At 39.2% G+C, this 27,935-nt stretch overlaps 3 protein-coding genes across 4 annotated transcripts; 1 reads left to right on the forward strand and 2 right to left on the reverse strand.

Annotated features, from left to right (window-relative positions):
- Nucleotides 1–195: 195 nt before the first annotated feature.
- Nucleotides 196–9,020, reverse strand: LOC144215793 (solute carrier family 2, facilitated glucose transporter member 11-like). 2 transcript variants are annotated; one of them, XM_077744933.1, is made up of 14 exons: nt 8,402–9,020; nt 7,074–7,306; nt 5,860–6,075; nt 5,278–5,376; nt 4,982–5,142; nt 4,575–4,699; nt 4,371–4,500; nt 3,736–3,884; nt 3,475–3,668; nt 2,915–3,025; nt 1,246–1,347; nt 1,076–1,151; nt 851–978; nt 196–528 (listed from the first exon to the last, which is right to left on the reverse strand). In XM_077744933.1, exons 3-14 carry the CDS (start codon nt 5,941–5,943, stop codon nt 340–342), a joined length of 1,548 nt encoding a protein of 515 aa, XP_077601059.1. In that variant the 5' UTR covers nt 5,944–6,075; nt 7,074–7,306; nt 8,402–9,020; the 3' UTR covers nt 196–339. The 2 variants fall into 2 exon arrangements, with proteins under 2 accessions (XP_077601059.1, XP_077601060.1); XM_077744934.1 differs by lacking the exon at nt 5,860–6,075.
- Nucleotides 8,560–15,991, forward strand: LOC144215794 (uncharacterized). Its single transcript, XM_077744936.1, has 12 exons — nt 8,560–8,735; nt 9,293–9,404; nt 9,725–9,818; nt 11,147–11,201; nt 12,887–13,027; nt 13,115–13,275; nt 13,367–13,465; nt 13,993–14,138; nt 14,388–14,559; nt 14,730–14,842; nt 15,037–15,124; nt 15,259–15,991. The coding sequence occupies exons 1-11, from the start codon at nt 8,624–8,626 to the stop codon at nt 15,041–15,043; spliced, it is 1,212 nt and encodes a 403-aa protein (XP_077601062.1). The 5' UTR covers nt 8,560–8,623; the 3' UTR covers nt 15,044–15,124; nt 15,259–15,991.
- A 420-nt stretch (nt 15,992–16,411) lies between these two features.
- On the reverse strand, nt 16,412–27,764 carry LOC144215561 (apoptosis-inducing factor 3-like). The gene is made up of 20 exons (XM_077744588.1): nt 27,328–27,764; nt 24,033–24,246; nt 22,367–22,580; nt 22,174–22,283; nt 21,973–22,082; nt 21,836–21,880; nt 21,677–21,773; nt 20,931–21,043; nt 20,616–20,702; nt 20,035–20,126; nt 19,822–19,952; nt 19,512–19,627; nt 19,362–19,433; nt 19,068–19,131; nt 18,849–18,925; nt 18,381–18,498; nt 18,205–18,303; nt 18,061–18,136; nt 17,877–17,981; nt 16,412–17,218 (listed from the first exon to the last, which is right to left on the reverse strand). The coding sequence occupies exons 2-20, from the start codon at nt 24,061–24,063 to the stop codon at nt 17,179–17,181; spliced, it is 1,797 nt and encodes a 598-aa protein (XP_077600714.1). The 5' UTR covers nt 24,064–24,246; nt 27,328–27,764; the 3' UTR covers nt 16,412–17,178.
- Nucleotides 27,765–27,935: the final 171 nt, after the last annotated feature.

A 27,935-nucleotide genomic window follows, 5' to 3' on the forward strand; every position in this document is an offset into this window, starting at 1 on the left:
ACACAGGGATCAATGTGTGAACTCCAGTGCTTCTCAAAAATCTTTTGATTTTGTGCGATGTTTCACTTCCTTTTCATCTAAAATATATATGCAGGTTTCTTATTTTTTGTAATTTTTTAGTAAGAAAATGTCCAAAAAAATGAATCAAAGCTCTTTTTATATTTCTGCTGACAAGTGCTGAGAACAAGAACTTCATTAGAATATTTCAATGCATTTATTGAAACAGCAGAAAAATACATTTCAGTAACAAATGTTGAACTTTATATTACAATTCAAACAAGGCTATGAATAATAGAAAAAAAATCTTCTTTACTTTAAAGTCAGGAGACACTGTACATGTCACATTGAGGTTGCCAACAGCGTCATACCGGAGCCATCGGCGCCGGGTTTTTTCTTCCCACTTTTAAATTCATTCTGGATTTCCAGGAAACTTTTGTTTTTGGTTTCAGGAATGACAAAGAAGATATAAAGAGCCACCAGTGTGCAGATGGTCATGAACACCAGGAAACAATACTGCCCCAGTCCAATCTGTGGAAACACAATACAAATACACACCACTTTTACACATTTCCACAAATGCCACAAGCACAGATAGCTGGCATTAGACTAAAGCACCAATTGATTAATTTTGGCAACTTAGCTGTCAAACATAATTGCCCTACAGAAATTTGAAAAAATAAATACATAAACGACAAAAAACTACATTAAGAACTCCTGGTTTTAAGTATCAGCATTCAACATTGATAACATTTGTAGATGTAACTTGGTGGCACCATAATTATATTCCTACAAAAAAAAATTGAAAGGTAACCAGCATGCCTGATGTAGGTTGACTTTTTTGGCCACTTACCACAATAAAAGGGAAGATCATGCTTATCAAGAAGAAGCTAATCCAGTTAATGGAACCGGCAATCATGTAGGCTGCAGGCCGTGAATTTTGTGTAAAAAGCTCCATGGTCAAAATATTAGTCACACCACCTTCGGAGAAGTCAACAAAGACACCAAAATTAATGTATTGTAATTAGCAGTCTCTGATGGAAGACATGACCTGGGAGGAAATAAAAAATAAAATTACCTGGCCCTAATCCAAAACTCAGAATGAAAGCAAAAACACATGCCATGCTGAGGTAAGGAAAAATTGGACCGTAATCCTGAGGGCCAAAAAATAAAAGAAGACAGTAAGTCATATATAGATAGTACTGATATTTTATTTACCGTGATGAGTTTGTATGATGTGTTTAATACCTGAAAAGTGATAGTTAGAGTGAACAAAATGCAGCAGATACTCATGAGCGTATATCCTCCGGTAATCAGCACTTTGCGTCCCAGATGCTCAATCAGCAAACCCTGCAAGACACGGTACACATGACAATAGTCAAATCAGGACATGAAAGGATTTTTTCTTGGTCTTGATCTGACCTTTCATGCTTATTTCAACCCCCCCCCCACCCCCCCTTTATTCCGTCCTACTGGACTGTGGTGATATGCGTTTTACTCAGAAAATATGTGACGTCAGTGCTGATGCGAATGGAATCCTTATGTCTCGAAAACAATGACTTTCCAGCAAAGTAAAAACTTGTGATGTGAAAATATCCATACATAAGATTGGCAATTCAATTAGATTAAATAGCCATAGTTCGGTTGACTTGAGTGTTTTCTTCATGAATAAACAAAAATATCAATATAGTTATTTCAACAAAAACTCGTAAAATGTGAGTCATTGGATGCTAATCAGATTTCTTAATGTGCAATGAAAAATTAGGGCACAACACATTGTGTTTGTTCAGTGAAGAAACCATAAGAAGCTTTTCAACATAAGAATTTTCTTTAGATCAATACTTAAGAATATTAAAATATTACTTCAAAATGTTTTATAATGCACCATTTCACCGCGTTAACTGCAATTAAGCTGGATATTAGACAGAGTCGGGAAAAGATGCCTCGTGACCTTCTGTGGATAATCATTTTAGGGACATCTACCCCTGAAAGGGCAAAAGGCTTCACTTCACATTGTTGTCTTTTATTCATTCATCATTTTCAGGGGAAAAAAAACGTAACCAGAAGATGATACGAGGTCAAAAGCTAAATTAATCAAGCACAGGAATATTCCTAATGAATGAAAAGTATGTTTTTGTGGCATCATGTATTAGTGCTTGTACAAACATTTGTTTGTACATTTTTTGAAAACCCGCTTTAACTAATCAACTGGTAACATGTGACTTTGGAGATGAGCCAGATAAAGTGAACAAAATGTGCATTGTTAACAAAAGCCTTTACTGAGCCATCTTCTACCATTTTGAATACAATTGAGAAAAACTTTTTTTCGTTATTTAGGCGGCGCGGTGGAAAAGTGGTTTGCACGACCGCCTCTCAGTTCTCAGATCGAGGGTTAAATCCCTAATGGGTTCTGACCTTCCTCGGTGGAATTTTCAAGTTTTTTCTGGGTTTGCGTGGGTTTTCTCATGGGTGCCCCCCACCTGATGCCCAAAATTGGCTGGGATAGGCTCCAGCACCCCCAAAGTTTTTTTTGATTGAGAATAAATGAGCCAGATAAACAGGTCTTGTACAGATGAAGAATTCTGATTGGATGATATACTTTTGGGATAGTAACCCTTCACAACGACATGACGTAAAATCACATGTCGATTTTTTTTATGCTGCTTAATTTATAACTGTAGAAAGCTGGAAGCTACTGTATCACAGCTAATTTTGATCAAGTGACACAGCGGTTGCAAGCCAATGGATTGAATAAACAATCAGTCCCACTCAGATTTGCTCTTAGATTGATATCTCAGAGAAAAATAATGAAGTTAATGTGCATGTTTTTGTGATTCTGTAAAGACGATAAAGAAACTGCACACAGGTATATACACTTGGACAGGAAAAATCGAATTTAGCAGAGTAAAATACTTACACAGGTCAAAGCAGTGATGCATTCGCAGGCACCAGTGCCAACTGTTGCATAGGGTATTTTCTCACTGGGAATTCCTGCTTGTGCAAACACATAATCTGCATAGAAGTAAATCTGCAGCAGAGAAAAAAAAAGATAAGAATGACAAATTCAGGTATTAGCCAAATACAGTGTTTGCGAGAGCCGCGCTCTAATTTTCAGAATGAGGTGAACATTTAGAGATTGTAAAACTTAAACCACTAAACCTAAACATGAAGGTCTGCGGGGGTTTTATGGCTCACTTTGTAACTCATTCATACTGTACATATAAAATTAAATGCTGGATTGTTGTTGTCTTTTTGAGTGGGGAGGGCAAATGAACGAAGAACCCGGTCAAAATGGATAGGACGTCTAGAACCATCAATGGCGCCCATTGAGTGATCTATTTATGTATGAAAATATACTGGTCCTGCTCACATCAAAGCCATTAATGTGGGTCGCAAAGAAAACAGATTTTGATACCCCCTGGTTTGGAGTAACGGACGCAAGGTCCACTGTGGCGGAACGTAAATCACATTACGTACAGCATTGATCCCATTCAGCTGCTGAGCTGAATTGAGAAGCACGATGGTGAGAAGCTGCCAACGTATGCTTCGGTCTGCCAGCAGCTCCCATGGCTTCTTGGCCTTGAGTCCGTCCTGGTCCAGGTTGTTCTTCTCCTTCTCCATGTCTTCCATCTCACCATCGCAATCGGCCGGACTGTGGAGCTGCCTTAGGGCTTATACCATAACATATTTATTGTTTTAACTCCTATGCACAGGAATGGAAGTATAAATGAGCCTCACCTTTTCTGCATCCCTCGTAATCTCCTCTGTCAATGAGCAGGAAACGTGGACTCTCTGGAAACCAGGGTAGCATTAGAAGCTGCATGACTGCTGGGATGCATGTGGTGGCAAGCAGGAAGGGCCAGTACTCTTCTTTACCCAGAAGTTCACTTTTTTTGAAACACAGAAAGATGTAAGAGCAACATCCTTCTTGCAGTCTTACTTTAGAGATACAGTGGAGTGGTGCCATGAGATAAGAGTGAGCCAATTGATGCATTTATTGGTACGATTAAGTATGTTAACAAGGTTGCCAAATCAGAAAATTGGGTCCAATTCCCGTCGAGCTTAAACACATCAGATTCCAATTGATTCCAGTTGATAGGCATTGTGCGTCTATCAATTGGATCAATAAGTCCAAAAATGTGATGCATTTGATTGCATCATTTATTTATGTCTTTAGATGCTATGATATGAAGCGCTGTGTATTAGTTACAAATACCAAAAGTTTTTTTTCTGAACTGAAAATGATTACTATATTGATATTCTCATTCACTTCAATTTTAAAGGATTTCTTGAAAAGAATAGTCTTATGCCAAGGCACCAATCTATTACAATGTGGCAATAATTATCAGAAAATTAAAATATATATATTTTACTTAAGACCCATGACTTGTCCGGTAAAAATTCCACCCGTAACAAAAACAGAGGTTCCCATTCCCATGAGGCCACGGATAGATGTTGGAGCAATCTCCACCAAGTACAAAGGTTGAACACAAAGACCAATTCCTATTCAAACAAAACAATATTAACACATAGAAATGACATACTATTTTAATTATGGTATAATTGAAAGGATTTACCCGAATTTAATCCAATGAGAAGACGCCCGAGGATGATTAGTTCAAATGATCCCGTAGGGTAACTCAAACCCATCATCAGGGCAGCAATTATGGCGAAAATATTATTAACCATCAATGCCCCTTTCCTGTAGCAACAGAGAGAAAACCTGTATTAAAAGCTCACATGGCATTGTCACTTACAGTTATAATGCCATTATTTTGTCAATGTTAAGAAGACAATCACATGACTCATTCAACAAAAAGAATTGAATGGAGATGTGTTTTTTAATGTTGAAAATATAATATGAATCAATCAAAAGTGAATATTGTTACACTAGTAAAGACTGAATTGTTTACACATCTTAAAACCAAATTAAGGGTACACATTCATGATAATAAATGTAAAAGAAAAAAGGCCCTAAGAATACCTTCCCAGCTTTATAGAAAGTGTTCCTCCAACTGACGCTCCTATAAATCCTCCAAGGGTAAAAATGGCCACGATAGTAGACCACATTAAAGTGAGAACACCAGGAGAAATTTCGCTTTGGTAACGCTCGGTCCAAGTTTGGTTGATGAAACTTTGTACATACTGCAAACATGTAAAAAGACAAAAGATGAAAAGAAACAAGGAAACACATGCAGACAGACAATAAAGCCTGAGCCCAGATTTGACTGTGAAGCAGTTTTGATCACAATTTTAAAACGTAGAAGAAGAAATGATTACTTTGGTTGGTGCGTTAATTACAGAGACGTTATACCCATACTGGAAGGTCCCTCCAATACAAGCGGAAAACATAGCCAGAAGAAGGGTTTTGTTGGGAACCTGCCAAAAAAAAACAACGCAGAAATGTAAAAAAAATAATAATAATAATAATAACATACAAAACAATATATGTTGCATTCTAAAGGCAAAATGTTTTTTCATCAGAAACAAAAAAAAACAGTTTAACTTAACAATAGTAAAACAGAAAACAAGATATAAAACAAGAACCTGTTAACCTAATAGTTTTTCTGATAACTATAGCCTAAAAAACAACAGGTTGTTGGTGGTCACAAATAAAAAAGTACATATATATATGTCGCTCTTGAGTATTATTTGCAGGCCCAACCAAACTGTTAAAAAGTGTGACTTATAGTCCGGAAAATACAGTCTATAAAATGTACTTGAAAGGAAAATACATCTCAAAATACACTGAATTCTCAATAGTACAGTTTCTCTATGGGAAAATGTATGGTTATTCTTAAAACAAATCCCATGGTCCTAAACAAATCACCCAGACATAATTCAACTAAACACTTAACGTACCTTCAAAGCCCGTTTTGTCTCTTCGGGTTCTTTAATTAACAAAGGGGTATATTCATAGTCATTATCCCAATTTTCTTTCGACATCTTTGGGCACGTTGCGTTGATCTAGTAGTGTCCAAAGTGTCTGTTGTGCAGCGAGCGTCCTCCTCATGAAGACTGAGCTCCACTCTAACGAGGGCAAAGGTTTTAAACTGGAACGACACGGGGTCCTCGTGCCTAACTCGAATGCAGCATGGGAAGAATTGACATATCTTGTCACTTAAAGAAGATGTCTCGCATGAGGCCATGAAATATGGACGCGGGGCAGGTGGATTTCCTCAAAATGATTGTTAAAGTAAACCAAAAATGATCTTTTTTTTTATAGAACAATTACACACTCACTTGTGTGAGTCTTAATAGAATAAAAGTTCAGTGACAAGTGAAGTTGTAGTTACACAGCTATTCCAGTTCTGGCAGTAGGATCATCCCATTGAAAAAGTAGATTTAAAATTCAGAAAAGAAAAAAACAAGGCATACATGTCATTCCAACCATTTAAATTATTTTGGTTAATATGCGACTGTTCCAGAATTGTAGAAAATCATTTAAATTGGTCAACATAGCAGCCATTGACTGAAAAGCTATTATTAAAAGTCATTATTTTCATTCATTCCGGTAGGGCATATTGACCAGCTATTAAAGTTTTAGGCCTCAATATTTAGTAGTATTTTCAAATTAAAATGACAATGTCCACAATGCAGCCATTTTATGCAGAACACAACCATAGATTCTTCAAGATAAATATGAAGCAAGTTCAATGGAGAGCTATCTTTGTTGTGATTTTGTTGACTTTTTGTAGGCAATGGACAGTTTCTCTTTGTTCTGCAAAGTTTGTTTCAGTAAGTCTAAATATACTATAACTTTTAACCAGATTTATCGTATGTGATCCATAGTTAATTTACATTTGTCATTATTTTATTTTATATTTTAAATGCAAAAAAAATATTTAAAAAATATTAAAACACTCCTATTTCTGAGGATAATTGTGTGCACCCCAACAATTCCAAGACATTTCAAGATGATAAATTGATTAGTGATGGGAAAAAAAGATGAATAAACATAATGGTATGATGCATAGTATCACACCTTGAAGCTAATTTCATTTCATTAGTTTAAAAAAACTATCCACAGTGTCGATCATTTTGGCAATTGCAGTACATTGGAATGTTTGACTTACCCTTTTGTTTGATTCCACAGGTGCTTCTTCGCTGATCTCCATGATAAAGTATTGTTATGTATCACAATCTTTTGTTTTTGAATTAAGCGTTGAAAATGAATGTAGCACCTCGAATGAAAGTCTTGCATAACGGAATTCTGCAGCAAAGTGTAGCATATGATCCCTGCTCCCATGAGGGGGGGAGTGGTCCGGTATCCCCTCAAGTTGCATTCTTGGCGCTTGTGATTTCTGACCTAGATTCAAAACACCCCAAAAGTTATACATTTTTTTTAACTATGAAGGAACACTATGCATTCTGTCCTGCAGATAATTCGTAAGAAAAACAAAGCAATTGCATGCCAATGATGTTGTTTTTTGTCCAGAATAAAACATAAAATGAAGAATCTACTGATTGTCATAGTGCAGAAAATAATGCAGTTTCATCGGTGGAGTAAACTGGGAAGGTCCAGACTGCAAATTTTCTTTAAAAATCAGTCGTTTGAGCACCTAAAGAATTCTCCACAAGTGCTATAATGAAAAGACCAAAAAAGTAATGAATCAATTCATTGGAACATTTGTAAAATACCATCTGGACATTATTAGCCAAGTTTTTGCAAGGCAGTCGTGTTTCTCAATAATCCCCATAATCCTTTGGGAGGTTATATGTTAAAACCCACTCCAGATTTTGAGTAAAATCTACCAGCAGGGTCAAATTAATTGTATTGAAATGAGGAAAAAAAAGCAAGTAAGAACTAAATAAACAAACATTCAGTCTTCTAAGAATTTAGAATTTATTTTGTGTCTACTTCTGTCATATGATTACTTTGTTTGAAAACGGACCCTGAGGCCTGTCAGGAGACAAAACCGGGTATCTACTCGAGATTTGAGAATATTCTGCCCGTAAATATCAAAACGCTCACAATTGTCTTTTAATGTTTTGTACTAAAAAACAACAACTGAGAATCACAAGACATTTGAAGAAATCTCATATAAATGTTTTGTGTGCTCCCTTTCCAGTAACTTTGTTTTGCAGCTTTTCATGTTGGCGTGAGTGGTTAGTGCATCGGCCTCACAGCTCTAGCATCCTGGGTTCAAATCCAGGTCATGTCCATCTGTGTAAACTCCCCACATTCCAAAAACATGCACGGAAGGCTGATTGGATTGGCTGGCCTTAGATTCAGGGTGCCCCAAGCCTATTGGCCCCCTCTGGTTGGGACAGGCTCCAGCACCCCTGAGGCCCCTTGAAAATAAGCAGTCTGGAAAATTAATGAACTTGTACAGTTTGCTGCAGGCCAATATAAGTCGAGCAGCCGTAGTTTGAACAACAGTGCTGTGTAGTCGTATCTCACCTTGACAGAATTTAGTTTACTATCTTTTGTAGATGTAATGAGAACTTCAGACGACAGTAGGCGCGCTTTCCCCGACGGAATGTCGAGGCGGTGCAACAGTGAACGTCTTCCCCGCTTTGGGCTGGCTGGGCGGAGTTGAGCCGGTGCAACTGTGAAAGTCTTCCCCGGTTCCGATTGGCTGGGCGGAGTCGAGCCGTGCGTGCGAGCGTGAGCCGGTTCGTCATGGCGGCCAGAAAGCCTCGCTCGGTGGCCAACCCATTGGAGTCCGCCTTCACGTCACCGAGTGAGAGGATACTGAAAGAATGCCACAATTTATATGCTGACAGCGAAAATGGTAAATCATCAAAGCTGATTTGACCGTTCGTCACTTTGAAGCTAACTTTGTCTTTGCGTAAATATGCACAGGTGTAGTCGTTAAATTGTATTATTATTATTTTTTAGGTTGTACCGTGGTTATTAAGTGGGGCGATGATGCTGTACTATATGCATTGATGTCATGAAAATGTAGTTTCATATCTTTGCCGTGATGCAGGCGTGCGTCATTTGACATTTGGACACTGATCGTCTTCAGCAGCTGTCACTGCACTTGTGAAAGACAAGTTCATTAAAAAAATAATAATAATAATTCCAGCAATTTTATCATGAAATAAATAAATAAATAAAAAGCTGCATAAAATTACATATATCCACCACCGATTCTAAAGTTGATGTTTGAGTGTCATTGCTTTTTACATTTTCCACTTTTAATTAATTAAAATCCAACGAGAAATAACTTTAGAGTACAGTAAAACCCAACCCCTTGATAAATGTATCTCATTTTGTAAGTGGGAGGCTTCAGACCGTGTTTAATAATCCTGATGATTGTTATATGTTTGCAAATGTATGTTCCAGGTCTAGTCAGGATAGCCAAGAGCCTAGGGGTGCGTCTACTGCCCCCCAGAAAGAAGATCATTGTGATGATCATGGGGAACCACTCTGCAGGAAAAAGCTCCTTCATCAACTGGTAAGTGAAGAACATTCTTGCATTCGCGACCCTGCGACATCATTACCAGATGGTTTGTGTTCGTCTGAAAGGAAATTGAGTCCCTCTGCAGAAAATGGAATTTGGCATGACTCAGGTCCATGTGAATGTTGGAAAAAATGGCTGTGCAAAAAATTATTTCATTTTGAAAGTGCAGACAGCGACAAAAAAATCTCTAAAATGTTAATAACAATTCAACATGTAAGATAACTTCTGTACATTGCTCCAAAATCTTAGCAAGGTAAATGCAAAGCATTTTGTTTTCCAGAGCATTACGTGTATTCAAATGCTGTCTTTTTCAGGTATGTAGAAGAGCACATCCAAAAAACGGGCGTTGCCATCGAGACGCAAGGCTTTACATTCATCACAAGTGGGCGCAAAAGAGAATCATTGACGGTAAGGCATCTAAGCAACACTGACTGAAGTTTGAAGGGATGCTTTCACCTGAGTGTTTTTTTTTTAATTTATATTTCTTTTCTGCAAGTTGGTGATGAAAACCCTTGTTTTGTTTTGTTGAAGCATTTTAAATGCGTATGCCAGGCAAATCTGTGTCTTTGTTGGACATGCTTATACACAGTGACCCTTTCGGTTGGTATATGTCAAATAAATTGAACTCATCTCATTGTTCATAGGTTTGAGTTCATAATATAAATAAATGGTAACAATTAGCAAATCTTGACATGATAAATAAATGAGCAAAACCTTATGTGTAGAGTTAACATGCATTATCAGATTGTGTCACAATAATCCACATAATTCACATTCACAAACAACAAACAAGGGTTCACTCATGCACAGGATATGATTGCATAAGAAAAAATTAAGTAGCATGTAATGAAACAACTGCAAATGATGTAATTAGCACAAAACATGAACGTCATTTACCTTCAGAGTGCTGCAATGCACGCTGGGAGGGAGAGACGGATCCCATTGGTCTGTACCGCCCGCAAATGTTGTTTGCAGTATCAACCTTGCCTGTGTCCAAGTATAAGTTGCTTGAGAGTAGACTTTCTTCCCCTCGCCAATCGCCCACATCATTTTAAGTTGCCCCCAAAGGGAAATATAAGGTCTGGGCGTTAGATTTGATTGCATGTTTAGTTCCATTATAAGGCAAATGATTATATAGTTCAACATCCATGTCATTTTTTTTCTTTCCAGACCGATTTATAGTCCAAAAAATACAATTGGAAAAGGGTGTTTTTAGGCGTTACTTAATGTAAAAAGTTAAAGTGTATTGGCATGCTGCAAAGTTTGCAGTCTACTGCTCGCTTTTTTCAGCACTGATAAAAACAGCAATGCAACAAAAATGGCTACGTTTATAGACCTCTAAATCAGGCAACCTGGGGTTGCCATAGAAATGATAGCGAGCGGCACTAGTTCTCTTCTTGCAAGCAAATGGAGCAACTGCAATTTTTGTTACTCCAAAACTTATTTGAAATCATCTTCGCTTCTGTTTCAAACGATTGGTTGCCTTTATTTGGACATTTAAGCATTGCGGTCCTACGCCACGACTTGAATTCTCAATATGACCGCTAATTATATACGATATGAAAGTCTAAAGTAGGTCAGCGGGCACCTGCTCCCGCTGCCTGCGTCTTCCTTCTGCGGTTTTGAAGATGAAAACGGGTTAATTAGTAGTACAAGCACTCGCAGCAGCAAAGGCTGACTGCTCAGAACACAACTCGGGATCAATTCTCTGGCTCTTTTCTTTTTCTTTTACCCAGGGGAATGCCACGTTACATCTCTACCCGCATTTTCGACCACTCCTCGAGTTCAAAGGTAAGCCCGGCTGTCGTCTCACTGCACGGAAGTCGCGCTATCGATAGACCACGATTGTTCTCCGTGCGTCCGAGGGATGGCGAGGCGATCGTGTCAGGGCGTGACGAGGTTGGGATGCATGGGTGGGGACGGTTGAGGAAGGAGGGGGCAAGTGACGTGTGCCTGTGCAGTGGAATTGACGCTTCGCTGGGTAGTGGCAGTCAGTATAGGGAGAGAAACGGGGCGGCGTGGACGGGCTGCTGAGAAACGACGCATAGGAGTCGGCCACGCCGACAGTGTCGCTCTGGAATACAAGCCTGCTCTTTATGCCATCTTCAAGGCTGCCGCTCGGCATCACGCTATAGACGCCATATGTTTACTCTGCACGGCAACAGTGGATGACTCATCAGAAATGCAGTATAGGCGCTTATGGGAGAAGATGCTGATGATTTTATTTGGGCTATTCTTTCAATAGGAAGTTTCATATCATTTTAGGGGAAGAGTCTAATGGCACTTTTTTACACCAATTGTATCTTGTGGGAGCTGTCGAGTGGAAAAAGTAGTTTTCTCGGCAATTTTACAGCTTCACACAATTATGGGAGAACTTGAAAGTAGCGCTTGTTGCTGATTTTGTGCTTTTTCCTTAAGGGCTCCACACAGGCGAGTTTTTTTTACATTTTTTTTAGTACGGATAGAGAATGGTAATTGTCTTATCAGGTCATACGTGACATGATAAGACAACATGCCGCATGCAGAATACGCCTTTTTGCGTCCACGATGCGTGGCGAGCGTATTGATGGGGTGGTCATGCTGACGTGATCAACATAAAGGAATGCTAATGTGCAAGAGCAAACATCTCTGCACAAGGATGTGATTTGTGTTGCCGCTTAACACCTGCTTCGTTCCTTGTGCGTGTGGAGAGGGAGGGTGCCAATAGTGGTGTGTGTGTGTGTATGTATGTGTGTGTGTGTGTGTGTGTGTGTGTGTGTGTGTAGTGAGCATGTCTCAATAGTGCTCCTGTTCTAGTGGGAGTATTGAAATCTCACATTGCGTTGCCTCACAGTCGTTCTTCACTGGCTAGCTTTATGTCCCACGCCCTACGCTAAAGCTGCCAGTTGAAGAGCTGTTGTGTGTAACCATGACAACAGACTTCTCTACAGAGGGGATGGCCAAAAACTGACTAAGCAGATTCACTTATATGGTGGGTTGAAATTGTCTCTTGCCCATTTGTAACCTCCAGAAAGTCAATTCATTCATTTTCTAAACCGCTTGTCCTCACAAGGGTTGCGGGGGGTGCTGGCGATTATTTCGGCTAACTACGGGCATCAGGCAGGGGCGAGGCTCAATCAGTCGCAGCTCTAGGAAGTTACAATGCATTATTACTTTTCTCGTCTTTTTTATTTTATGGAGTTTAACTCTTTAGTGCCTTTTTTGTGGAATTAAGAACAATGAAAAATAGTATTAAAAATATAATAAAGAAAAATAATGCGTTACAGAAATGCACACTGCATTCTAACCGTCAACAACAATCTACTTAACTCATTGCCTGCCATTGACAATGATAAATGTCCAATTCATTTAAACTGGGAGGACTTGCCTCTCCCAGTTAAAATGGATTGGACGTCTAGCGTCGTCAGTGGCAACCATGGAGTTATCTGCCAGTGCGTACCATGTATACACTACTTTTAATTTATCCAACATTCTAGGTGTTATGGACTACCTGAGCGCAGAGATCTCTACCTCCCAACAAAAGAAATTCAGCCTTGTGACGTTTGTGGACACACCCGGCCTGGTCGACGGGGACATGATTTACCCTTTTAATGTCAACAGCGCCATCACGTGGTTGGGTAAGTCTCTAATAAGTGGTTATTAAATGTCTATGGTGACACGTGGCAGATACTCTTTTTTGCTATTCTTCTTTCATATGTGTGCAGGCGAACAGTCCGATCTGATTTTTGTATTTTTTGACCCGATGGGTCAGGCCCTTTGCAAGCGCACTCTCAACATTGTGGAGAATCTGAGTGAGAAATGCGGAGATAAGCTACTGTTCTACCTCAGCAAGGCTGACGAAGCCGGCAGGGAAATAGACCGACAGGTATAGCTTGACATTTTTCAGTCAGACGATAAACGAAAAACAGCCTAGAAAAATCCATTTCTTTTTTAATTTTAATTTTTTTTTTTTAAAGAGAGTGATGATGCAGATTGTCCAGGAATTGTGCCGCCGCCCTGGCCTCAACAAATGTGGTTTTGAAATGCCGACAATATATATCCCGAACCCACAGAAGGTTTGTGCTAAAAATTGTAAATTGATGTGTCTTAATTATATAATTTTTTTTATACTATAAATCCTTGTTTATCTATGTATACGAAATAACCTTTTTGAAAACCTGGGACGATTAGTCGTAAAAGCTCATGTTTTATTGCCCTATAAAAGGTTTTGCTTTGGTACGTACTATCTTAGCTGTGATCTGGTCTGAGACTTCAGGTCTTACTGTCCTTGAGATTTGACCGCTATTGATTATCCTTGAATGTCATCTATTTCCTGTTGACCGCTGCTATCTGGAATAAGATGATTCATATTTTGCAATAAGGTTAGCACACGAGGGGTTGTAAACCTGAGCTACTCATCAGCTATGTCTTTGTCTGTGTGACCATGAAGTCTCACCACTTGCTGATTTACAACCACCAAGATCCCATTTCCTCTTAAATCTAGACAACCCCATTTTAATGACCATGTTCAGCTTTTGTTCTTCAATCATGCGTGAATAAAAACTAAATTGTAGCATTCGCCTTTTTTGGTTGTCTCACTCAGCCAAGCCGTTGCGTGAACCAGATTGATGGCGTGTGTCAGACCATCGAAAAGACCATCAACCAAGCTGTCCAAAGGACTTTGGACCAGTTGGAAAAAGACTGTGATTTAATTTGTTCCACCATCAGCAATAGACTACAACAAGATAGGTAAAACAACGCCTATTATTATCATTTTGTGACATTAAATATTATTTACACCCCCCGCCTGTAGTTTAAACATACAAAAGCAGTTCTAATTGAAGAATAAATAAAGGTACGATTAACGGACATAAAGGCCATATAAAGAAATAGCGGAAATAGCGATGCTTTGAATTTGGTGGCTTAGGCGGAAGTCTGCTCTCTGAGTGCCAGTTTAATTAAATGAACATTTGCGCCCATATTTTTGTGCGCCTCCAGGACCGATGCCACTTTCAACAAAAGCATTCGACTGAACTCGTTTGTATGCGGCGCGGCGGGAGTCGTCCTTCCCCTTCTCTTCTTCCTTAGTTTTATCGTAAGCACCTTCTCCAAAGAGCAGTTGAGTGAGCTGATGGGAGAAGGGGCGGCGCAAACCCTGTTTGTCTGCACTGTGAGTCCTCGACCTCATATTCTCTCCACATTCATTTTTGAAGTGGCCAACAATAGAATATAAATCTGAGAACATCACTGACTAGCCACAAATGAAGTGTGCATTGCATTTGCTGCCATTGCAACTTTTTACATCTATATTTCTCTTTTGCTGTATAATCCACCTCACAGGGAATAGTGATGTACTTATGGGAGTGGATACCAGAAGATGGACAAGTTGTCTTCATAATGTTTTTTGGAGCCTTTTGCTACCTTCTTCTTTTTCTAGCCAAATATTTTTCAGGGTAAGTCTTCACTAGAAAATATGGCATGGTGTCGCACTCTAATATTACATAATTTTCATAGGTAATGTTTTAGAAAAGTTTTCAAGAATGTTTGAGTTTCCTGTAAAATGACTTGGATGAAAGAACTGAAAAACTACCTACATGATATTATTATTGTAAATTAGTATGTAATTCTAAGTCTGCTCATTCTTTAGTCGGTGATACAAGACTTTAACAAAGAAAGAGAAGAGAACCATGACAGAATACAATGACTATATCTTCGATATTGTCAAAACCAAAAAGGTGAGAATCTTTCCATTAATGCTTAACAGTGACATTTACCTGATAAAATGATCACCTGTATAAAACATTAGTTTTACAGGTATTCATTTTAAGAGTTGTCAATCTAAATCATTCTATTTCAATTCACTTTACAGGGTAAATTGTATGAATGGTACCTCCAGGAATGTGCAGGAGAATATGATCTTTGACCCTTGGTAAGATGGATGGACTTAACACGTGCGATTAGTACTGAAAGGCCAGTGATTGGACAAAAGATGCACTGTAGTCTATTATGCAACAATGGGACGTTTTTAAATACGCCGACAATCATTTAGAAAACGACGTGGCCCAGAATTTTGCAGTGTTTTAGATATTAGAAAGTGCCTTTGGTGTATAATATATAACCAAGAGATTGTTTTTAGCCCTTTCCTGAAAGGAAAAAAATGTGAATGCATTTGTTTTTACAGTGAATTTTTTATGTTTATTGCAGGCTTTTTGTTGCATTACTGTTATGATGTTTGTTTTCAAAGTTCATTGTACCATCCCTCATACTTACTGTTTTCATACCAACAACACTCCTGCAATTTTTAGCTTTGATTGTAAACAAAACAAGTTTTTATGCTCCGAAATTGAACAATCTCCAATTCAAGGGCAGTATTTTTGTATTTTCTCATGTACTGACTGTACTAGACAGGTGCTATGTTACTTACTATATACCATTGTGCAGCCCTGCATTTGGTCAACACTTTATCTTATTAAATTTGCATATATTTTGAGACTTTCATATTGGAGTAGAAATGGTGCAGCAATAAAGTGTAAATCAATAGTTTACAATTATTTTCTTCAAATGAATTTTATATGCCACAAATAAAAATACTGAGATTGGGATATTCAATTTTCATTATTTCAGTGTCATTATATTAAGGGTTAAGATTCATGGCAATATATTTGTCATTTTATTCAAAATCCTTCTCAGTTTAGATTGCGTGTGTCATTTTACTGCATTTAGTTCGAACCCCAAACATTATTAATTGTAGCAGTGGATGAACTTTGCCTCTTCTGGTTAATTAAAAAGCCTTTTTCCCCCTGACATTTTTCTTTCTGTGATTTGATGACTCAGCAAGTATATATTGAGTCAGTGCATCAACTGAAGTGATGAAAAATTCAGTCAAGCAGAAGACTTTTATTTCAAAGTTATAAAAATCCCACCCTTTCTCCACCCCGGGAGGAACTTTAATTTTTTTCATAAATTGCGATTTGCCCTGACGTACTGTACATTAGTGTCTCTAATTCATTTGGATGGGACAAGTGAAAGGGGGAAGGAAATGAAAGCATAACATTATTTTCTTGAAAAAGTACAGGGTTCCCCTGGAGGCTACAAACCTTTCTTCCCTGAGTTAGTATTAAAGCAAATTATCATTATCATGGTCATCATCTATATTGTGTTTAGACAATACTTCAATCTGCAAGCATTAATATAGAATCAAGGGAATTGTGTTGTGTTTTGTGCAACCTAGCAAGGCGGCCATCAAAAAGAGGCATTATTTATCTTCAAATGTTCAATACAAATTAAAGCTTCACTTGCAAGCCACAACATTTGGTCCATTTTGCATAGTCAAATGAGATCCACAACAATATTTAATCATATTTGCTGGATCTCATCAGATTATACAAGTGCACCCAATGAAGTTCCAGTGAAGGTTCTATACGGGAAATTAAAAAAAGTAGCATGCGGATAAAAGTCCCACCAATTCCATTATTTAGAAATCACCCCAAATAGAAGTTCTTTTTTAGTTACAGTGCATTCAGGATTATAGCTCTATATAATATCATTCATACAAAACACCTAGCTATGAACACATTGTACATGTAGATGACATCTTGCAGCCGAATCCACATTTGTTTAAAAGAAGACGGTTTGGCTCACCAAAGTACTTGTGAATCGGCACTCTCGTGATTCGGCTTCAAAGTCCTCAGACAAGGGATAGCTGCCTTTTGTCTCAGCACCATTTAGTGTCTGTACTCACATTTCTAGTGCGCTCACGCTCTGCATGTGCCGTGGACATGCGATGTTATTAGGAACCCTTGTCAATTAACCAGGAAATATCTCCAGTCCTAAAAATACCAAGCAGAGACATGCTATGTAGTCTGGAAATGATAGCCATGTTCACACTTGCCAAGAAGATGCTCCATTATATGAATGCTTTGTAATTATGGGACAAATCCATGTACAACATTTCCTTAAGCTGGATTATATAAAATATTTAAACCTTTATAGTGGAAGTGAAAGTTTTTTGTTTTTTTTTTGCAATTTAAAAAATCCAAATGATCTGGCCTATGTGGATATTTCATTGTGGTACGCAAAAGTAGCCTAGATGAATCAAAATATGATGCCTACATATGCGCATGCCGGGTTTTGATTACAATTATTCATTCATTATAATTAAATACAAATAAAATAATTAATCATTCCTGTATTTTGTATATATAATGCATAAGCACAAATGAAATAGCCAATTTATCGCCATTGACAACGCCTATACAAACCCTTTCGGTAACATTCATGGCAGCCATTGAGTTTAATACTAAGTGCCCTATAATGGGTTAACAATTAATGGCCTATGTAACTAGTTTTAATACATCAGGTCATTAAGCCCATGATGAAAGTCACATTTTTGTTTCTTTTAAGTTTCCCCTTAATGTAAAATGCGTGAGAACGGCATAAAAGCTATTTGTAATCACGACCAGGTTTAAGTCTCAGATAGCCACTTACTCCACATCCCGTTTCTTAATCGTCTTTCCGGATCCCAAGACCTCAGCCACTCGGGACACAATGGGATCATAGTTCATGCTGGCCACGGCAACAACCTCCTCGCCCCTGTGAATGAACTCGTTAAAATCAAAGAAACAATCCGACCATTCGAACCTTTCCCGTTTCTGATTGACATGGCACTTGCCTGGTGTAAAATGCCACGTATCTCAGTTCATCTAGATCGCCCTGAATGATGACATCGTCGAATCCGTCTCCATAACCTGGACAAAAGTATTATGAGCACGTTTCTTATCGCCAAAGCCTTTCCAATTTGGCACGTTTAACATGCCTGCGTAGCGTATGGTCTTTCCAAACATGGCTGACCAGAAGTAAGGCACTGTTTTCATGTCAGTGACTCTGCCCACCATGCTGAGAGCTGCCACTCTTCCTGCATTGAGTCCGTCAAAATTTCTTGAAACATCAACTGGTTGTTAAGCCAATATGAAACAATCATGAGGCACTTACCGTGTACGTGAGCCATTTGCCAGTGAGGGATGTTAACCTTCTTATTGTTGCGCGGCGGGAAAGGAAAGGTCACCACGTCTCCCCCAGCGAAGACCCCATCTATATTTGTCTGCATCATCTCAGAGACAGGAACCAAAAAAATTATATGTGACCTTAAAAAAACCCACCTTCAATGCTAGGGCTAACCCGGAGAAGAGAAGATTTTGTTTTTCTTCGGTAAACTGGCAGTTTAGAATCCAAAAATATTCCTGAAGGCATTTATATATATGGATTATAATTGCTTTGAGAGTTAAGGCCAATCAATGCTAATTTTCAATGAGAGCCACACAGGTAAGTAGATGCGGCAGATAGGCGGACCGCATTGCGTTAAATTTTTCCTTTTTTCCCCATAGTAGCGTGTAAATAAATGTATCCATTCACTGCATGTTGCAGTAGGATGTAAGCAGTCAGTTGAGAGTAACAAAATACCTTATTGACAGTGATGAAACCCTTTGAGTCCAAGTGAATGCCGCTCTGTTTCAAGAAGCTTGTTGCAGGAACACATCCTGCAGGAGCAGCATGTTATCATACAGCTGCCAGGTTTCCCCTTCTCAGGTTGCTAATACGCAACTTGTGCATTTAATCCCCAAAATTCCTTTGCAATTTGTCATTTAGTAAACCTACAAGAAGTAACGAGAATTTGCTCACCCGCTCCAATAACACAGACGTCAGCTCGCAGGATTTTGCCACTCTTGAGGACCACTTCTTTAAGCTGACAAGAACGAAAACAAAAATTCCACCAGCACTTTTTGTTATTTCTATGCTCAAATCCATAAAATTCTACTTCAACCATGAATATTAAACTTACATTTAGTGTTTAAAATTTTAAGGAAAAAACAACAACTCAGTGAGGATTCTTGTCAATATAGGAAAAACGTTCCGGTTTTAAGGTACATCTTCTAAGGCTGAGCATCGTCATAGTGTCTCTCACTTTGTGAATACCTGTCCATGATGGCCAATCATCTCGGACACCTCATTCAGCATGTAGAACTTGACCCGGTTTGCTTCAAAGAGCTACAAAGAAAACAACCCAAAAAATATGTTTAAGAAAATAAAGGCAGTATTTTGAATACATCATGTGTGTATACATACCTTCATTATGGCTTTCCCTACTTTTTCACCAAGGGCTTTTTTAAATGGGACTGACTCCACCCCAATGATAGAGACCGAGTGAGCCTTGTCTGTCAGAGCAGCGGCCACCTCCATACCTGCACAGAAAAGGTCAAAATATGCTTGAACATGACCAACATGTAGTCCATCTTTTTTCAACAAAAAAAACACCTGCATCCAAAAGTTCTACATTTGACTACTTTGCACTGTAAAGAGCATCCCTGTTACATTGTGCAATTGTGCTAAGACAAGACAAGGCATCTGTTCACGGAGATTCAATTTAACCTGTTACCGACAAAAGACGTTCCCACAATCACTGCGTTTTTGTTGTTGGCCAGCCTGGCAATGCTGTTAGCGTCCTCAGGCGTCCGAAGGTGAAACACATTCCTTACATCCCCGCCCTTGTAGTTCAAAGGTTTGGGTCTTTGAAAGAGGAAATTGAAAGTGTTTGATCATTTGAAGCAAATGAAAAAAAAAAGTTTCAGACAGATTGTTTGTTCCTAACTTGTTTCCTGTAGCAATAAAGAGTTTCCTGTATTCCATCCTGGAGCCTTCTTCAAAGCTGACGGAGCGTGACTTCACATCAATTGCCACAACCTATGGTGGACATGATCACAAGTTTCACTAATGTAAATATATAGTATAAAGCTTACTATATATCCAATTTAGCTTTGGATTATTTTCATTTTTAATGAAAAATGCAATGTGACTAACTTGATTGTTACTTTCAAAGGTCTTTTAAAATGACATACATGTGAAAATATATCCTATTCCTAATAATGAAGGAAACACCACATTGAAATGTATCTTATTAAACTCTTAATGGACTATTTCAGAAAATTTCACTACAATTCGTTTAAATGGATCAACTTGGCGGTCAACTGGCGCATTGTAATCGAAGGATTCAGCACCACTGGGTTAAATGTACCCTTTGTCATCTAGTGGAAGAGCATTTAATAGTTCTGCCAAGACGGGTGAACAAAGATATTATTTGTAGTAAATGAATCCTAATTTCTCAATCAATGAAGACACATTTGTCAGAAAACCATTGTTTGAAAGATCTATTCTGTAACAACGAGCTCTTACCTCTTTTTCTGTGAGCAATTCAATGTCGTGGTCGTGCAGGAAGTCCATGGAGCGCAACCTCAGCTGTTCCGCTGTGCTGTCTAGGGACTGAGGTTAGTGCATTAGTGCTCAATACAATCACATAAAAAGGAGAAATCTTTCTCCCATCATGTGAAAGTCCAACAACAACAAATTTATATGATTTAATTGTATCTACTATATTTCCTAACCAAAACAAAATTCATCCGTGCAATTTCTACATGAGCTCAGGTCCCGTTTTTGGCCAGCTCATACCGTTTACGACTCTGTTTGCATAGCCCGGGTGTGTGTACAAACCTTACTCAGTTTAGGCCTGTCATAAGGAGGATGTCTGTCCATGGTGCATATGACGATGCGGTCGGTGAAACCTTCTTGCCTCAGCGTCTCCGCGCACACTAGACCAGCTGGACCTGCACATACATTGTTGACCAACACGTATGTAAATGACCTCCACTGAACTCTCTCAATTCAATGCATGCCTTTTTTAGTAACTAGTTTACTTGTACTGACTGTTCGTTTTAGGTTCCTGTCAGTCAAGAACTACATAATTTTCATTTTGATATGAACATTTTATTGTTTGTAACATAAATACTATTTTTTTCAGATTTTGGTTTCCTCATTTACACAGGAAACCAGCAAACTAAATAGACACTTAGCGGTAGCGTATATAACATATTCAGACACTTAAATTTTACTGTCTATGTCGCATGTTGGCCCCCCAAATAATTGGAATAACTGAACCGACTGACTATTGCCAAAATAGTAACCTCTTACATGGGAAGACCCAGGAGGTCGTACAATTTGGAATGCAAACAAAAATACGAAATACGCCTCCAACATTTGCTCAGAGCTTCAGAGTTTGGCCCGCCGTCCTCACAGCTGACGTCAAGCGAGAAATCGGAGCATCTCATGAGACCTCAGTTCAGGAAGCGGTTCTGCTTTTACTTTGTCACTTTCTCTAAAAACAAGACTAACCATGGCAAGAAAAGTCCTTCTAATCTGTAAATACGGCAGAGCTTGAGAAATGAGCCCGCTAGGCTTACCTGATCCGATAATTAAAACGTGAGTGAAGCCTGTGCTGGAGTTGATGACAGCAGAACATCTGGCCATGGCTTTTGACCGCTTCTGCGTCTGAAGAGCCTAAAAAAGTTTGAAAGCATTTCAAGGCCCGAGTTCCCGCTCCTTTTTGTATTCGGCATTACCTGCTTGTTTGCTCGAATGATGACCTTGTCTTTTTCAACTCTGACCTGTTGCAAAAAAGCGTAAGCCTCGTCAACGCAAATACTCCAAAGAGGCGGCGTGGAATGTGTTAAGAGAGGGTTCCGGCTGGGAAGGTCACCTGGAAGGTCGGCAGGCTGTCCAAGCCGGGGAACTCTTCAATGTCGCCCGTTGCGATGTTGAAACACGCGCCGTGCCACGGACAGCGCACGTGTCCCTTTGACAGTACACCTTTAACCACACGACACTTTTTTCATATGAAGCTTATTCATACGAGATCTTGTCTATTCCTCCCAGCGGCACAACATCGATTCATCTTCACCTTTGACCAGCGGTGCGCCGTAATGCGGACACTTGTGCCCCATTGCTGAGAATTCGCCATGTTGTTTAATCAGCAACGCCCTGCCGCTTCCCAAGTCGACCTCTCGCATCCTGGAAAAGAACATTTGCACGCTGACCTCGGTGTAATGTCGTCGTTTAGCCGCCACCCGTGACGTGATATTTGCTTCGCTCACTGTCCGTTTTCCAGATCCTTGACATGACATACGGAGGCTTCCACAAAGTCGCGGGATTTGTGGTAAACGTGGAGCAAGGTGGAGTCGTCGTCGGAGCTGTGTCCCAGTGCCCCGTTGGGTCTGCAGTCTGCAAAGGGACTGGCCTTCCCGTTAGGCGAAAGGCCGTCCACCTCGTTTTCTTTTTCCAGGAGAGAGAGTTCCACTTTGACATCAACTGAATAAAACAGATTGAGACATTTTAGAAAGTACAGTCATTGGATACCCTTTGACACACAAGTAGTAGTTAACACTGTATCGCACTATTATAATTATTATTATTTGTCTTTTACGGGAGCAAGGGGGGCCGTCCAAACGTAAATGAAGACTGACAGGTCCACAAGCGGAACAAATGAAAGCAGGAAAAAGGTGAATGGACTCATTTAAAGGGCAACTTTGACTCATTTATTTTCTTTTCTTTTGGGTAACTGTCATAATGAATTCCTTCATGATACTTTAGGAAAGAAAGACTTGTTTCCTTTCCTTTTTTCGTTGATTATCATAATAATTGTCACAAGTCATTTAAATAATTTTTGAAATAGGACAGATTAATTTACTTTTTGAATTTACATGATCAACAGGTTTTTAACGTCATCTAATGTGCAACAGGTTAGGCTTACTGACCATGAGAGTATAGTTGTTATGTTGTTTTTTTTTGTTTGTTGTTTGAGCCGCGTAAGGGTGTAACTGTTCGACTGGAGAAAAAAAAATGCTGATTCTCCACATCTTGCAAAGTAATCTGCTTGGAATTTTCTCCTGCTGTGTAAATCTTAATTAAAACTAATGGAAAACTGTAAGCATGTGGCCGATTGGCGGGCGACAACTAGAAAAATGCTTGCCAGTGTCCTAACGCCCCAGCATGTCAAGACATCAACACACAAGCATTTATCTTTACGCTTCCAAAAGAGGGTGAATTTAGCACAGTACTTAATGTATATTATTCTTGGGATTAAACTCAGGTTGTTTATTCCTGCACTCTTTTGTTAAGACCAAAGACTTTTTAGCGTTCAATTTTATGTCCGCCTACGTGATGTTAAATGCACATGGCCTGCATTGCCTCATCTACTAAGCATGCCACATATATACATACACAGCTAAACACACACACACACACATTGTCACATTTTCATATCCATGTATATGTAATCCTCTTGAGTAAGATGCCACAATAGCATTAACATTCCTCCTCCGTAAAACACTACACAGCAGAGTGGGTTGAACATAAAAGGGTGCCCATAACTCCATATGGATGTCAGGTGGTATCCTTAAAAATTATGCAACATACTCTGGCTTCTTCTATGATGCAAATATTTAGCATATTTAAAAAATTAAAAAATAAAGAGTACATGACTAATCCCAAATTGAAAATCACCAATTTTCATTCACCTAAAATGTCTGCTGCTAAAACAAATAGCTTCACTACATAAGGAGTAAAAATTACAATAAGCAATAATTAAAAAATAAAAATAAATCAGATGATAATAAACTCATTTCCTGCATATGGAACTGATGTCTAATTTGTATCAAACCCTACACCAATGGTTTAATATACATTTTTAAAGGGACACTTGAGTGTTGAATAGTGTTTTGTATTTTAATGATCCTACAAAAGACAAAGATGAATGGTCACCTGATTTGGGTTTGGAGAAACATCCTCCCATGGTGGGCTCAGGATTAACCGGTACTGAGGGAGAGGGAGGGAAGGGGAGAGAGAAGGGGGGAGGCGAGTTTGGCTCAGATACTCAGCCCTCTGGATCTTCGGATGTCGCAATGTCCAAAAAGTGGAAGTATAAGAACCTGCCAGTCCACAATGGACATTGTACAGATTAATCTCTCCACATTACCTGGAGGAACACAAGAGAAAATCACGTCAATGGCATGCAGAGCTGACATTATCATTATTTAAAATCAACTACGTATTACATAACCATTTTCAATTAAGTTGGGACATTGTGTCTTACCTCAAAATATACATTGATTTAAATCATGATCAACCTTGTAAAAAAGGAAGCAATTCCACTAATTGCCAACATTAGGCCAGCCACACATTGTTAATCTTTATTCATGCAAGTTGCATAGGGATAACGATTAAATATTAACTACAGTCCGCCACCTATTAACTTGCTTGGCCCAGTGAACATTCGGGGGCAGCGGGGGCCCCTCCAGTTTCAAAATCTCCCTCTCCCTTGTTTTGTTGCCACATTGCACTTACATCTCTAGCGGCTCTGGTATTTGAGCCTCGCTTGCTTACAGTGACTCCCCACCGGGGTCAAACTGCTTTAAATATGCACATTGTAACGTAGGACACGCGGACGTCCATTAGTGAGTTATCTTTTTTTCGGACGAAAACGCAAAAGAGCTGCTTGCTATTCTGAGCACATCTTAATGTCCTTGAACTTCTTGGAAAGGAAAAAAGTGTGCAGAGTTGAAAGGATGCGTACGCAGGAAAGTTCCCAAATGAGGAATGGAAAGAACCCCACTGTGACCCGCTTCTAAGCGGTTGAGACCGGAAATCAACTTTACAAACTTATACACTTGTGATAGATGCTTTTTTTATTTTATTACTGCAGACATTTTATATTAATTAAGCCAACACTTTAGAAGATAGGCTTGTCTTTTCTAGCAGTAAATATCGTACATTGTTGATACTTATGATTGTGTTTATTTAATAGGTATACTCAGTCAAATTAAAAGCTGTCATTCTTCAGAGCTTCTATTGACCCTGTAAATGTCCATCAAGATTGGACACAGTCTGATTAAAATTGCACAAGATTTAAATGCCTGACATCATGTTTGACCTTCCACTTTGAAACAAATAAAAAAAAAAATTGAATTACAGCATTGGCCAACTCATATTGTAAAAAAATATGGTAACAGTGCCGGAACAAAACCAGAGTAAAAATCATTATTACTGCTGTTACTATCCTAAACTCTGCCTCTACTTCTACTTTGAAGCTCTAAAACCATAAAAGAGGATATAATGACTTTTTAAACCAAATTACCATTTTTGATTCCTTATCTGGCACTTGTTGCTGCTTGTAATGAATAACAAACACACAAGTTTTTTCCAACAACTCTGAGACATTTTGCTCCACAATAAAATAGGTTAAGCAGATTTGTTCGTCACAACCTATGACGCAAATTGCAGCGGCTCACTGTTAGTTGGGTCCCTCCCCAAGAAATGCTAATAATCCAGTCTGCAAAGAAGCTGTCTATTTCACTCATTTCCCTACGAACATAAGACTGCGCACAGGAATGTCGGGAGAGAATTAGCAGATTGGTCGGCCGATCCATATCCTAACTGAGGCCAAAAAATGGAATGTTGAGCACCAAGTAGCTGAATGGAAACTCCATAATTTCTAACAGGATTACAGCATTTGCGTTTTTTACAGTAAACAAATTTCAGGAGGAAACGAAACTACGTTACATCCATTCTAGATAAACTAGTTTGACCTCCAAACTGACATTTTAAAAAGTAAATGTAAATTAATTTAAATGAGTGGGTCGTGCTTGCCAGTTCCACTTGCTTGACTGGTATATTGGCCCCAGATTTACTGATACATGATAAAGCACTCTTTGCCATCTACCCACTTAATAACTGACTAGTTTTGCTCACCTGCCGGCTCATTAAATACGAGATAAGGTGCTGAAATCATCCCCGATTGCCTAAACGACCTGTTGAGCAAAAGTGCCCTCTCACACACAGGTCATCTGAGTTTTAGTGAAGGTCTCAAATCATCTCTCCATCTTTCAGGAATAGAGAAGCATTAGTGAAATCAAAAATAAAGGTAAAGACGAGTTTTTAATAAGAACAATAGCACCAATATTGTTACATGACATGGTCTTTTCAAACTGGGAGCAACACGGTAGCAACTTTAGTTCATGTACCTTATTTTCTCGCATATAAGCCGTATTTGTAACAAAAAAATGATGACTGAATCAAGAGTGTGGCTTGTATGTGATTTTCCCTTCAAAGTAACATATTTGTACTCCCTATTAAAACCATTAATATAGATGGGAAAATTGTGAATCAGGGGGATGCGTCTTGTACGTGGGGCAGCTTATATGGGAGTAAATACGGTAACCTACTGATTTTTGGCTACACGGACAAAAAAAATTCATAATTAGTGCAGGCCAGGACTTTGTAAAAACAGAATAAAAAAAAACAACTATTCAGTACTAACAGTCGACTTGTAAAATGTCAGCTTCAAACAGTGTTACAACTATTTCCAAAACATGTTTCTTGAAAGTCTTGACATCTAGAAAATCATCTAATATCAAACTTTAATTTCCATTAAAAAAATCCTCCAGTATGTGTCATGATACCTCTCTTAACCACCTAACAGCAGCTTCAATTAAAGATTGAGTTCCGTTAGAAGTTTAAAAGTCATGAAGCATTATAAGGTGAAAGTTACAAAGTTGTATTGCAGAAGAACACAAGATTGAGCAATCCCTGCTCACACCAAAGAGCAAAGTCAAGATACGTGATGAAAGAAATTAAATGCCTCTGCCCTTCAGTGAAACTGGCGTATTGGCTATTAAGTCTCAAGACAAGTGAAGGATTTATCCATCATTTACATTGAGGTCTATGCGAAGCACATGCTGCAAATTTCACATTTCATGATACAGTATGTTTCCCACTCTATACATCTTGATTCTGCTGAGCTGCCTAATATAACTTCAACTGATAAACTCTGTGACGCAATGGAAAAGTAAAATGGGACATTTTAAGCCACCATGCAGCATAATTTACCCCAACGCACTCCAGCAGCAAACCAAAAGTTCTCCAGAATGATGAGTTAGTGTCTCCAAAGTATGCCATTGCTCTCTGACTCAACCCCTCTCCCAAGCCTAATTGCCTTGTTGGCATCCCAATGATAAAACAAATGATGTATTTTAAAAAGAAAAAGTGTCGAGGGTCTTACCAAAGGGAGCTGCGGTCATGGAGCAGGTGCATGGAGATGTCCGGTGCAGTGCACTCTAACATATTTGCACCAGTTCCTCTGCGGGACTCCTTCTCCTCCACTTGGGAGCATTCCAGCCCAGTTCGTTTGTCCCTCCTCGTTCCCTTTTGATGCAGCACAGGCTGTGGAGTTGGTGTGTGTGAGCCAGCGCGGGGGTGCAGGCGTGTGTGCCGTGTGGCCCCTCCAGCAGCAACAGCAGCGGTCTGAGCCGACCGGTCGTGGGAGTTGCTTTCCTTCGCTGGCCCAGCCTGCAAATGCAGCACAAAAGACCTTTGCCAGTTTCTTAGCTGTATGCAGTATTGATGGAGTTGCTGAGGGGATGCTAACACAGCATGAATTCTCACCGTGCACCCCACCTCCCTCCACAAACAGGCGCACACCCTCTCTCTGCTGCTTTTTCAGCACAGACCCTCTCAGCCTCGGCTTCAGGTGGTGAAGGCTCATCTTCCCTGTTAACACATTCACTGCCATTGACGGCAATAGACGTTCCATACATTTGAACTTGGAGGGCTGGCTGGCTAACCCTGTCGCCATCAATGGCACTGTAACATTATTTTTCACTGCCAGCC

This window comes from Stigmatopora nigra, chromosome 22, assembly GCF_051989575.1.
Source record: "Stigmatopora nigra isolate UIUO_SnigA chromosome 22, RoL_Snig_1.1, whole genome shotgun sequence".
NCBI lineage: Eukaryota > Metazoa > Chordata > Actinopteri > Syngnathiformes > Syngnathidae > Stigmatopora > Stigmatopora nigra.